Raw genomic sequence first — 13141 nt, forward strand, 5'->3', positions numbered from 1 at the left:
ACGTGCTCTGGTATGTGGCAACCAAGATGTTAGCAACAGATCCTCAGCCACAGCCATCAGGGAATATCATTTCAATGTAAGCATGTACCAGGTCTGCAACAATGCTTAGGAAGGTGGTACAAAGTAACATTCACATGGATGGCAGGACCCACAGTTTCAAAGCAGAAAATTGCCCAAAGCATCACACTGCCACCACCGACTTCCCCAGGTAAGGGATTCATATGCACCCAACCATTCACACGATGTAAGCATGTGGTGCTTGGTCAGCATGCACACCCTGACTGGTCTGCAAAGCTACATTAGCTCATCTGTCAGACCAGACCACACAACTTTTCCTCACCACATGCATCACTGAGTCTTAGCCATTGACGTTTTGGAGAGTCTCTGACCCAGTCATCTAGCCATCAGAACTGGGACTTTATCGGACTTCCTCAAATCATCACCCTTCCCCAGTTCCTGCTCCCAACATAAACTTTGAAGATAAAATGTTCACTTGCTCCCTAATATATCCCACCCACAGGTGCAATGATGAAGAGATAATGAGTGCTATTCACTTCACCCCTCAGTGGTCATAATGTTATGCCTGATTAGTGCATACCTCAAAGGTATGTTTTATAAGTTCTTCCTTTTAAAGAACAGGGTAGTGTTGAATATGCTGATAACAACTGAATTACAATTAAAAGCCGGACGTATGTCACAAGTTCTGAATTCCTGACAAAGAAGACTGTTAGGTTCTTGCAACCTATGATTAAGTAGCTTGTAGAACCACCTTTAGCAGCAAGTAATCCTTTTTTAGTGACTTTATCAGTCTCTGAGTGGGAATTTTGGCCCATTTTCTTATTTACAGCGTTGCTTCAGTTCATTAAGAGGCAGGCATTAATTTTTGCACAGCTCTCTTAAGGTTCTGCCACAGCATTTTAATCTGGTTGACGTCTGGATTTTGACTGGACTGCTGCAGCACAATGATTCTTTTCATTTTCAGTCATTCTGTTGTAGATTTGCTGCTGTGCTTGGGTTCACTTTCTAATTGCATAACACAATTTCAGTCAAACCTTAGCTGTCAGACAGATGTTCTCACATTTGCCTCAACCCAAATCATCAGCTCTCCACCTCAGTGCTAACAATTGGTACGAGGAGTTTGTATGCTGTGTTTGTTTTTTGTCAAGCATGGCGGAGTAAATTGTAGCCAAACATCTCCACTTTAATCTTGTGTGTCCAAAGAACTGAAGTCCACAAGTCGTGTGGTTTGCACAAATTAAACCTTGCAAAGCTAAAATGTGCTGCCAGATTGTTTTTAGAGGTGCCCAAACAAGCCATACTTGTTTAGTCTTTTTAAACAGGTACTGTCATGAACATGCTACTTGAAGCCTGCAGAGATTAATGTGTAACTCTAGGTCCCAAAAGGTTAATTCTGTTCACCTGGATGTAGCGTTTTCAGTGGGAGAAACATTTAATCACTCATCCAAGTGACTTCTTCAGTCTCAGCTGACTACAGGTTTCCCCAACATTATAAACAGTACATTTGCACAATTACTGAAACTAGCCCACTGAATGAACAATGAGCTGTGAGGTCAGTTACTGACCTTGATTATTGAGCATGCATCAAGACATGTAACTCTAGGGTTTCTTGTTTCATCTTTTCTGAGCACAGTCTGACTTTGCGGTGAGTTTGCTGGTACAACCACTCCTGGGAAGACTGGCATTAAGCAAGACTTCATATTTACCATCAGCAGTGAGATTTCTAGCATTTCAATAATCATGCCTTCTACACTTCTCTATCTACTGATGTCTCGTCTCACTACTGTGGGGTTTTTCCTTAGTAACTTCAGGTTGTTAGTTGCTTAGAAAATCAATCCTCATGAGACAAAATGAAATATTCTCTTGAAAGTTGAAAGTTCAGCCCAGCGTATGCCTCAGAGTTGCCCTGCTGTCATTAAACTGCAGATGCTCCAGAACAGCTTCCAAACAGACCTCGAGTTCAGATTGTTTTGCCTGCTGCTGTTTCTGAGGTCAGGAGTAAACTTTTGTTCACGTTACTCAATAACACTATCTGTAGGGATGTTCTGTTTTGTTAAGAGTCTGGCTGTTCAGGCTTAGTTCAAACTCTCCTAAAAATATAATGTTTGATGTATGAATAAAATATAAGAAAAAAAAGAAATCTTATTCAGTCTAAGTGGCTGACAGTTCACCATAGAAGAAGATGAAGTCATTAAGAAATCATGAAGGCTGGTGTTGATGCCTGATTAGAACTTCAGGTTGCAGCAAAAAACAAAAAAAGATAAAGTGGAAAATAATTAAGATGAGAATGAGGTCATGATTTTCTCTCTTGATATTTTGCAAGTCAGTCTCACAGCAAATGTATATCAGCTACAGCGGAAACAGCTCTAAAATTATGAGATGCTTTCACCTATTCCTGTTTCTTTCTACTGACCTGCATACAAGTCATGTGAATGTCATATTGTTTTATTTTTTTCACTCCAGGTGGTGCATGACCCAAACACTCGACTTTACCCTAGAGCCTGGGGTTTATATTCTGTGTAGGTTAGTTTTTAATATTTACTTTAATTTGTATTTTTTTAAATATAATTTTTGCTGTTTAGGCGTGTTATCTTTAGAGTTTGACCCAGGAGATTTGGAGTTTCTGTCCTATGTGGTATCATTAGTTTTTCTGTATTATTTTTTATATTGTTTTTAGTTGTTCTTCTGACAGTGTTTAGTTTTGTTTGGTTTTTGGGCGCAATTATTTTTTCATACTATTTTTAGACATTGTCTTTAGAGCCATCATAGCTGTTACACCTTTTGCTTTGAAACTGTGCACTTTTTAATCATCTATACATCCACACATTTTCTTAACTGCTTTTCCATTTCGGGGTGATGAGAGAGCTGGAGCCTATCCCACGCTCGTGTTCGTACCGATTTAGAATTGCCAGTTAACTTTAGTGTAGGAGGAAGGTAGAGTGCCCAGACAGAACACCCACACAAGCACCAGGAGAGCACACAAACTCCACACAGAAAGGCTCCAGCCAGCCAGCAGATTTGAACCAAGAACCCTCTTGATGTGAGGCAACAGAGCTGACCACTGCGCTGCTTTGGTACCCCATGAGGAACTTAATTCGTGAATAAAAACTGGACTTGTCTAAAGAGCAATCCTGACCGCCTACCACCCTCCATAAAGCTGAGTATTAGACTTCTTGTTTTCACCAGGAGTTATGGGCCAGTTTTTCTTGGCTGAGCACAGAGACTTCTTGATCCGTGTCTTCACTGGATGCCTCAAAATTCACATTGTGAGCAAAAACTTTGTTGAATTTGGTGTTTGTTAGCATTGGACCTTTTCCTGCTAAATTATCCATCTCATGGTTTATCATAGAAACATGACAGCGGTTTAAATCTTCTTATCCAACTCTCTGCAAGAAAGTGAATAAGTAATCCAGGAAAAAGTCAGTTATGCTTGTGAGTTATTTTGTCTTCTTTAGACAGAAGCTTCAAGCAAAATCAGCAAACCTCAGAGATTTTTGAGGTAGTTTTGTTTTTCTTCACCTGCAGACTGAAAATAAGCTCACTGCATAGAGCTGCCTGAGAGATTTTAGACACCTGATATCCTTTCACTTCAGCCAAAGCGCTGAAAAATCTATATTTTTGAATGACAACACGGTGAAGCTTTAAGCAAAGCCACAATACCAGCTGCAGCTGCTCTGCCAGTTGATGGGTAACAAACTCACCAGCAACATGAGGTAAATTATAAATTTGGTGGAAACAAACAAGACTGTCCAATTCATGCCAAAGCTGCAAAACCGACCTCTCACAGAGCTGCTGGGAGGCAATAACAGAAGCAGAATAAAACCAAACTGGGTGAAAAGTTAAAAACAAAACTACCCCCGACCCCTGCTCCAAACTCATGAGTAATCTCTACACACATAATATTGCTGTGGCTTAATTAAACATTTATTAAGTGATTGTCTGCTGTGCCTGTGGTTTAGCAGCGTTTGGCTGCAGCTGCCTGTCCTGGACTAATCCTCTGTATTTTGTGCTGAGAGATAACGAGAGGGTGACAGGACTGAGAAGAGGAGAGGGAGGAAAAATGGGTTGCGGCTTTCCTTGCAAACAAATACGACAGAGAGGTGAAAGCTGTGATCCATCCATCTGTCTCTCTGCTCCTTTTCTCTCTTTGGTTTCTTCACTCTTTGCCTCTGTCTCTCATTCACACTTTTTTTCTTTTTTTTGCTTCTCTCCCACCTTCTGTCTTCCCTTTTCATCTGTCTCTTTCTCACTAATGAGAGCCAGTGGGGTTTCTCAGCAGCCTAACAACCAGCATGTTTGTCTCTGCCCAGACACCAGGGGCCCACAGATTACTGCTCCCCCACGGACTAAATGAATACACAAATAAATACAAGGCTCCCAGTATATTTTCTGCAGGACCACATTGCACTAAGAATATAACACGATGAAAAATGCATGCGGCAGGAATGGTGGCAGAGGTGAAGGCAAGGCCAGGGGCACCTTGGGTCTGATTGGCCCCTGCATACCTCACACCAGAGTCAGAGAAGGATGGCTTGTTAGTATTATGGATGGAATATTGAACAGGTCAGCTGAAGATGTGGGGGACCTCATGATTTCAGGTTTTATTAAACAAGGTGGCACAAGGGCAACCAAGGAAACTGCTGGGAGGCCAGGGGCAAAACCATAAAAAAAATTTTAAGATATCTTCTACAAAAAAGACACAAAACAAACTGATTCAAAATGACCACAGGTATACCCAAGAAGGCCCAAAACACACTCAACCCCAAAACAGGCTCAAAAGTTCATAAAAAGATTGAAAAGCATTACAAATAGACCCAATAAGACCACAAGCAGATTCACAAGGACCACTGCCAACAGCCAAAACCAGTGAAAAAAGTGTCCCTCTGGACTCACAGAGCTTAAAAATGACCATGCAATCATGTTAAATATCTTAACATCTTCACAATGTTCTAATGGCTCTTCTCAACAGGAATCAGCAGCTCTATGAAATAAGGGTTAGACACAGACACAAAATGACCACTGAAAGACACAAAGCAACAACAGATAAGAACAAAACTAAATATAAATGTAAAATGACTACAAACAGCTGTAAAACAACCATGTCATTAACAAGAATCAAAACTTTAAACGCATCTTATCTAAAGTTACTTCCCAGAGTGATGAAGTGCATCAGAATATTAATGTAAAATGTGTTTCACCATCTTCACGATCCTGATGCTCTAATTACTGCCGGGAGATAATAACATTCTTCATAGTTACTGCAATCATTTTATCATTAGACTGACATTTTATTAAAGGCTTTGTTAGAAAATTGTTCCAGGTAAAGTGTCATTTTCTTATCTCGGTTACATTGCAGGGGGAAATCTTATCTTCATTACATGCAGGAAAACAGGTAGGAGAGAATTACAGAGACGGACTGCATCCATCTTTTTACCCCGCTCCATTACAGCAGTCTGCCACCGCTGTGAAACACAATCTCTCACACAGCATCGGCAGAGTCTGTGGGCTGCCAGCTTCATTACTGCAGCATCAATCTTAATGCTGGAAGTAAAAGAGTTTTATCCTAATCAATGCAATCCATGAAAGTCTTTAACTACAAGCTGTTTAAATGCTTAACATTAGATATTAAAGCTAAAATATCTCATGACAGACTGTGGATTTAGTTCATGGATTGCAAAAGGAAAGAATAAAACTCCAGTAGGACACCTTCTATAAAAAACATGTAACTTTCAATCACATAACAAAAAACTAAATGTAGAGTATACTGCATGTTATGGCTTGTGGGTACTGAACTGCATTAATTTAATGCCTAATACAATTTCCATCCAGTCTGTTGGTTTTATATAATTATGACGGACAGTAGTGTGAGAGACTTAAAGCAGCATTTAGAGAGAAAACAAAGGTAAGGCTGCCATCTAGTGGCAAAGCTAATTTAGTTCTGCAGAACGAGCTCATACATATGAAAATGATGTCTATAGAATATTTAAGATTCTGGTGAGTACAAACATGTTAAAAAAATATTTTTCAAATAGTGACTATTTATGCAGGTAAGAGGAGTTATGACAGGGAATCAACAGACTCTTTATGAATGCTTTCCAGATCAGTTATAATCCATAAATAAGGAAAACCTCTGGGCTCCCAGACTCTCTAATCAGAGAGTGGTGAAGATGACCTGCTGAAGTTCAAACTGACCATCAAAGTGTAAACGAAAGGTGATTTGAGTGATTTCGAATGTGTCACAGTTGTTGCCAAACAGGGAGGTCTGAGTGTTTCAGAAACCGTTGATCTATTCTGATTTTCCCACACAATCACATCACATTCTATCACATGTCAGCGGTCACACTGCTTTGACCGATAGGAAAGCAACAGTAACTCAAATAACCACTCGTTACAACCACGGTATGTAGAAGGGAATCTCTGAATACACAGCACTGTGAACCTTGAAGCAGCTGAGCAACGGCAGCAGAAGAGTTTTGAAAGGTTTTCCTTTGGTCACTTTTTGTGAATAAATAAGTGAAATAACTACAAAAATGATTCACACAGCTTAAGTTACTGTCCTCACAAGATGAAATGTTTTCATATCACACATGCAAAGATGCTAAACTAACAGCAGACACAGGTTACAGCTTCAAAAGCAAACCGGCACCAAAAAAAACAATATTTAAAACTAAAATATTAATTGTTGTTTAATTGTCTTTCATTTAAAAATGTCACACATTTCAGTGTTCCAGCTCACCCAGTGTGAAAAATGAATGTTCTTCTTTTCATTATTTAAATAGTTTTCCATTTTTAAGTAACATCACAGTGTGGGGGGCTTACTTGGGGTTATGGGTAAACATTAAACCAAAAACTTTAATCAAGAAATCAGCACATTATTCCACAATGAAAAATAATCATCACTCAGTATCACCATAATTAGCCCCATGTGAGCCAAATGAAACAGCCTGTTCATTAGTGATAATCTAGCTTTAATATAGGAGAAAAACAAAGGAGGTATTTTCTCTGCATTATGTTGCCTCTTTTGATTTTTCTTATATTATATTCATATTTTTACAGCAGTAGGTCTGAATCCTCCTCACCGCTGATCATTACACCTTTTCTTCCACCATGGAGTAATCAGCTTCCTCTAAAAACCTGTTAGTGTTTTATTGGTAGTCGATTCATGTTTACCTGAGCATGAGAGGCAGCAGATGGCCTTCCTCTTTTGTTGGCTGAATAAGTTAAATAAACCAAACTGTTACGCTGGTCTGGAATATGGATTTGTTTACTCTGTGGCTGTTCAAGTTCTGTGTAACTTTTATGTAGTTTGAAGTAAATTGCCACCATGGCACCTTTCCCACTTTGTCTTCTACAGCAGGGTAACAACAGATTCTTCTAAATTGAAGCACAAAAAAGTAAATAGACTTGTATGTGCATGTTAGAGATGAATTGCTATGGGGTTTGAAAATTCAAAGCCCAAGTTTAGTTTAAGTCCTTGTGGGGCATTATTCAAATTTATTCACCACAAAACTATAGAGACTCTAAACTTGTATCACTTACAATTAATGTAAAAGTAGACTTTAACTTATACTTTTACTATTCTGATTTGGGGAAAAGCCTCGATATAGTTGCCTTCTTTTCATTTTCATTAGAGTCAAGTTTCAACTTGTATTTTAAATAAGCTCCAGCTGCTCACTTAATCACACAGGGTCACAACAGCGACAGAGGCGGCGCCGCCTGTTTGATTTGGCTGATTTTTACATCAGAAGCTCTTCAAATCAAGGGATTTGTGTCTCCTCCTGGGATCAAATTCATAATAATGGCACGAAACGTATATTTTAAACAACCAAACAGAAAGAAATCAAATCAACAACATCATCATCATATGGTCCTTTTGATGCTTGATCCGAAGATGCTTTAATGCGTTTGAGTGGCCTTTTCATCCCGCCAATAAATGTTTGGACATCATCTTTGTCTGTTGCAAGTTTTAATCGTATCTGGAATGTACAATTACGGGAAGATAAAACTCTGATGACTGGCATTATCTATCTGTATTATCTTTGTTGCTGATGAAGTCAATTTGCTTTTTATATTAATATATTTTAGTGAGCAATGACATTTACTAAGTATTAAAAGCCCTTAAAAGGGGAAAACTAATAAGAATGAATGCTTTACCAACTCACTGATAATGTCTCTCTTTATTGACACTTAACAGTTAACAAAGAACAGAGAAAAATGTTCATTCTGTAAGACGAGAAGAGTGCACAAAGTGAACGTGAAGCTGTCTGAAAAGCCATTTCATTGGTTCAGAACCATCTGACGGTAAGACTGGAAATATTTCATGTTGCACACACTGTGGAGGCAAATCTAACACAGCTGCACTGAGCAACATTCATTTAAATAAATAGTGTAACTAGGATCCTGGATAAGACATTAAACATACCAATGATAGTGTTTAAGCTCTGGGTGGTTCCAGTCACAAAGAGAACATTTTCTCTTTCCATAAAGCCCGCCAAAATAAGAGTCTGTGTAGGGTTTATTTTAACGCACTGAAAAAGCTGTCCTATGACGCATCTCCACTTCTGAAGCCTACTAACAAGTGTTGCTCTTCACATGCTCTTATCAAATACATAATAAGCTAAAGACAGGAAATTGAAAAAGCTCTAGCTTTATGTGTAACAACATACTAAAACAGCAAATCTAACTTTTACCTTTTCTCCCTCAGCCAAATTCATCTGACTCATCGCTTCCATTCTTCACTCTCAAGGTCAAAGCTGATAAGCTATGAATATTCCCAGTCATTCCAGTAACAAACATGATAATAAAGCACGATAGGACAGAATAGAAGGAACTTCTGGCCAAAGAAACTCATAACACTAATAGCTTCTTGGCTAGAGGACAAGGTGGAAGGTGATAACATCAGGAAGATGAAACATTTTAACTGTGAGCAAACTTTCACATTTTCCCCCTCAAACTGACATAGTGAGTAAGTTGAGAAGTTGTTGTTGCATGTTGTTGAATGTTTTTGCATGATTTCCAGCCTTCTGCAAAGATGATGACACTTCAAAGCATCTTTTTAAGCCCCCTCCTTTCGTTGCAGTGACACGAGAACACCGACTCGATGAGTAGCAGGAGATTAAAACAGAGAGGTTCAGAGGAAGTCATGTCCAAACTGTGAGACTCTGTGCACCTGAAATCCAGCCGTGCCATGAGCCTCTGTTTGTGCGGGTGGAAAAAGTGTCTGTGTGATGCATCAGAGGGTTAGCTGAGGAGGTCAGGCTGCAGGCCAATACGCTGAAGGACGTCCTCGGGCATGCACAGCACTGGATTCACCGGTTTGATCTGTTCGTCTCCAAGCAGGGAGAGACCTGCAACCCCGAACAGGGTGTGGAAAGGATCCACCTGCAAAGGAGGATTAACAAGAATCAATAAGACTGATTATAAAGAAAATACTACAAAAGTGGGCCACAGAAGTGGACCAAAACGCTTCGCACTCAGTGTCTTTGAAACTGCCTGCTTTACCTCACATGCAAAGACTTTTTTTTTCAGTCCAAAACATAAATATTCAAATTTAGATTCTTAAAATTCTTCTCACCATATCTCCTGGTCTATCAGCAAAACCTCCCGTCTCCTCGTCTTGACAGGCCAAAATAAACTTTCGCAGCTTGTCTTTGTCAATCCAGCGGATCCTGCCGATGATTTTCAGCGAGGCCAAAACCCACCACGAGTAGCACACATCTGGAAGCTGAATGATACCGAAAGTAAACCACAGCTGTTGCTCATATTTTCTGCCATATCCCATTTCAGAATATGGAGGCAGCAGTCTTAGCAGAGACACTGAGACTTCCCTCTCCCCACTCCACCTCCTTTAGTTCCACTTTTCTTAGTAAGATATGTCTGAAACACCTCACCTAGGAGGCGTCCAGTCAGTCAGCCCAGTCAGTCTTAGTCAGATACTAGTTGAGGTCTGACAACCTCAACTGCCTCCTTTCGATGTGGAGGAGGAGTGGCTCTACTTTGAGGCCCAAAGAAGAGGAAGAACCCAGCCACCCTTTGGTGGAAGCTGATCTCCTCCTTTCAGACTCAATAATATTTTATTTAAGCTTAAAAACTGTATTTATTACCAGGTAATCCAATCCAATAAATCATCAGCTTGTTCCATCTACATTATTGCTTCTACAGCTCAAACTCTTCAACTGCAAAAGAGTCTGAATTTCAAACCATAAAACCCAGATACTTTCATTAAATAACTCAATACTTCACAGTGTTTGGCACAAACCTTCTCAGGTCGACCATTCAGGCCTCCAGACGGCAGCTGTCTCTCACACAGCCACCACCCCAGCAGGTCAGCGTTCAACTGGTGTAACTGGCCAGTGAGCGACAGGAAGCCAGTGCAGCAGTAAATCTGACAGACAGGAAGGAAAACGCCGGAAATTGATTTTAATACCAACTGATCCTAAAGTGCCAAATTTGCCATATCCAGGTTGAAAACGTCATCCATCCACTGCAGTTGTCTTGGCCTCTTCTACAAGTCAGCTTCATTCAACAAGACTGGTGTGCAGGATCAAATCAGGCAGGAAGTGTCAACTTAACATATCATTCCTTTATTTTATTTTAGGTTGAAACTGAAAAGAGTTTTCCTGCTTTTGTTCAAAAAGATTGATTTACTAACTGTCTGACAACAATTCATTAAAAAAATGAAATTGTTATGATTATTGAATCTATTAACAAATAATTGCAATTTGGCTCAATTCTATTTTCTATCAAATAGAAACAAAACACTTCCGAGAGTCTCCAAACTTTTCTGTGGGAGTAAATATCAGTATATCGGTGAACTCACCTGACCAGCATGAGACTCAGAACCAGGTCTGCATCCAAAGCCTCCATCAAAGTTCATACATGACAAAACAAACTCTACGGCTTTGTCAACATTGATCGTATCCATCTTGCCCTGGGAAACAAAAACCATCATCTTAAAATGAATTATAATGAGCTGAAAGTAACACAGTTTATTAAAACATGCTTGTTAAGACTTAAGAATGAAAGAGCTGAGCTGTTGAGTCAACTGATGAACTTTGTGATATTGTGTAACTTTATTATTTATTTAGCCTCATTTTATCGACACAAATGAAGTCTGATGCTCCCACATAACACGGCCGAGTAATGGACTTTCTAAAACAGGTTCAACTAAAAAAAGTTTTAAGTTAAATAATAAATCATGTTAATAATAATATACATGGAAAGACTAACATACGTACCAGTAATGCGAGTGTAGCAACTGCACAGAAGGAAAACCGCGTGTCTATTTCTCCTGCAAAGACAAAAAGATACACAAGTTACACTATTTTAACATGAAAACGGTACTTTATTGCATTTTTGCTGCAAGCCTTAAGTGAAAGTTGCATGCAAAGATTTTATAAAGATTTTATAATTCAGTAATACAATTTATAATTTTTTTTTTTTAACCGATCTATCATGACAGATTTAAATCTGTTTGTCAAGACTGTAGCAGTCAAGATCACGTGAATAGCTTCAAACTAGCTGTAACTAGTTTCATATTTGAAAGATAAAAGACATGAAAAGTGTGGGCTGATTATGTCAATTGTGGGATGTGAGAGTAAAACTCACTCACCCCACTTGTCCCCCGCAAAAGAGCCATCTTCCTGCTGCAGCCCTTTGACATATTCCACAACTTTGTCCACATCAATCGCATCTATGCTGTCATACAAGCACAAGATCTGAGGAAGAGAGTTCACAAAATACTAATAAACAAGAGAACATAAAATACACCATGTGCAGACCATTCAAGGTCATTCAAAAACCAGACACTATGGCACACAATTTGAGATGATTATTTGAGCTAAATATAAGCAGCACTATGCAGAAAAATAAATAAACATCTAGAGGACACTAGAACTGCTATAAAATTTTGCTAAAGAGGGGCCAATTCAGAAATATTAAAGCACATATAAATATTTAAAAGTTCAGTGTATCATCTAGAATTAAAGCCATAAAGCTGTAGAGAATAAGAGCGTAATCTGCTACCTGGACGGCACTGAGAGTGTAGAGCAGGTGGGGGTCATGTCCAATGCTGGCGCTGATGCCTCCACACTCGTGCTGACAGGCTTTGATGAAGTCTATGATCTCCTGCTGGTTCATTCTGGGTAGCTGGCCCATCAGGTCCATCACAGTCAGCCCCCAATAGATGCCGCTCATCCTCAAGTACTCAGACAGCGTGTACTCCTGACAGACCACCAAAGGTCGGCAGCGTTAGTTCAAAAACGTTGGCTGCTTTTTAGTGATTGCCCCTCTAAACTCCAAAGCCTACCACAGAAGCTCAACTGGATTGTTATCTGGAGGGTTTTGAAGACCACCCATTCAGCGACCCCTTAGAATTTGAGTCCCACACTTTCTCATCCCATTCACCTCATTCCCTTTGGGTAGGATCACTGTCATCACTGGAGTGGCGGGATGACAACGATCACCCTTTTCTTGCAAGTGGCCAAGCCCAGAGTAGAAACACAGATATCAAGGCTCTGAGGAGGCATGTACTCACATAGTCGTCCTTTTTGGAGCCGTATGCAGCGATGTAGTCTGCGTGTTTCTCCAGCAGCAGCGTGCTGGGAGCGTCGGGCTTTATGATCACATCTTTCACCTGGGTCCCCTGAAATTCAACACACACCAACAACACGTCAGACAGCCCTAAAACTCAATAACCTGAAAAAATCTAACTTGACTTCTTCCTCTTCATAATCTAGCGCTGAGTTAACCCCTGTTTAGCAGATAAATGGCTGACTGTTAACATGATTCACGGCTTGTTGACAGGCTGCTACATGCTAACATCTTAGCCACTCTGCTAGCTGCTTTCACTGATTAGCTCGATTGTGTGAGACTAAGTTTGGATAGACTAGAGGAAAGAGCACATTTAAATAATCTTTTATTGTAATGTTATCCTAAACTACACTCCTTATCACACTAGAAACAGGTCGCTGGTTACCATTCTGACATGATCCGGCGTTTTCCTTCTTCCTCTTCAACAACAATTCGGGCTGTTGGTTTGGAGCGCGTTATTGCCACCTATTGGTTTGGAGGGAGAACCGCAGCCTAAATTCTCATATTTGAAGTGATATTTGTTACTCAAATA

General features: G+C 39.8%; 1 protein-coding gene across 1 annotated transcript; it reads right to left on the minus strand.

Annotated features, from left to right (window-relative positions):
* Positions 1 to 8176: 8176 nt before the first annotated feature.
* Positions 8177 to 13106, minus strand: rabggtb (Rab geranylgeranyltransferase subunit beta). The gene is made up of 9 exons (XM_005476701.2): positions 12995 to 13106; positions 12554 to 12661; positions 12043 to 12240; positions 11630 to 11735; positions 11256 to 11308; positions 10838 to 10948; positions 10277 to 10402; positions 9593 to 9742; positions 8177 to 9399 (listed from the first exon to the last, which is right to left on the minus strand). Exons 1-9 carry the CDS (start codon positions 12995 to 12997, stop codon positions 9259 to 9261), a joined length of 996 nt encoding a protein of 331 aa, XP_005476758.1. The 5' UTR covers positions 12998 to 13106; the 3' UTR covers positions 8177 to 9258.
* Between the last annotated feature and the right edge of the window lie 35 nt (positions 13107 to 13141).

The sequence above is a fragment of the Oreochromis niloticus genome, linkage group LG18 (assembly GCF_001858045.2).
Source record: "Oreochromis niloticus isolate F11D_XX linkage group LG18, O_niloticus_UMD_NMBU, whole genome shotgun sequence".
NCBI classification, from domain to species: Eukaryota; Metazoa; Chordata; class Actinopteri; order Cichliformes; family Cichlidae; genus Oreochromis; species Oreochromis niloticus.

Excerpts from the sequence above, each read along its gene's own strand:
- rabggtb (XM_005476701.2), bottom strand. Across the intron at positions 11,736-12,042 it reads ACACTCTCAGTGCCGTCCAG|ATCTTGTGCTTGTATGACAG; the intron begins GTAGCAGATTAC and ends TCTCTTCCTCAG. Across the intron at positions 10,403-10,837 it reads CTGAGTCTCATGCTGGTCAG|ATTTACTGCTGCACTGGCTT; the intron begins GTGAGTTCACCG and ends CCTGTCTGTCAG.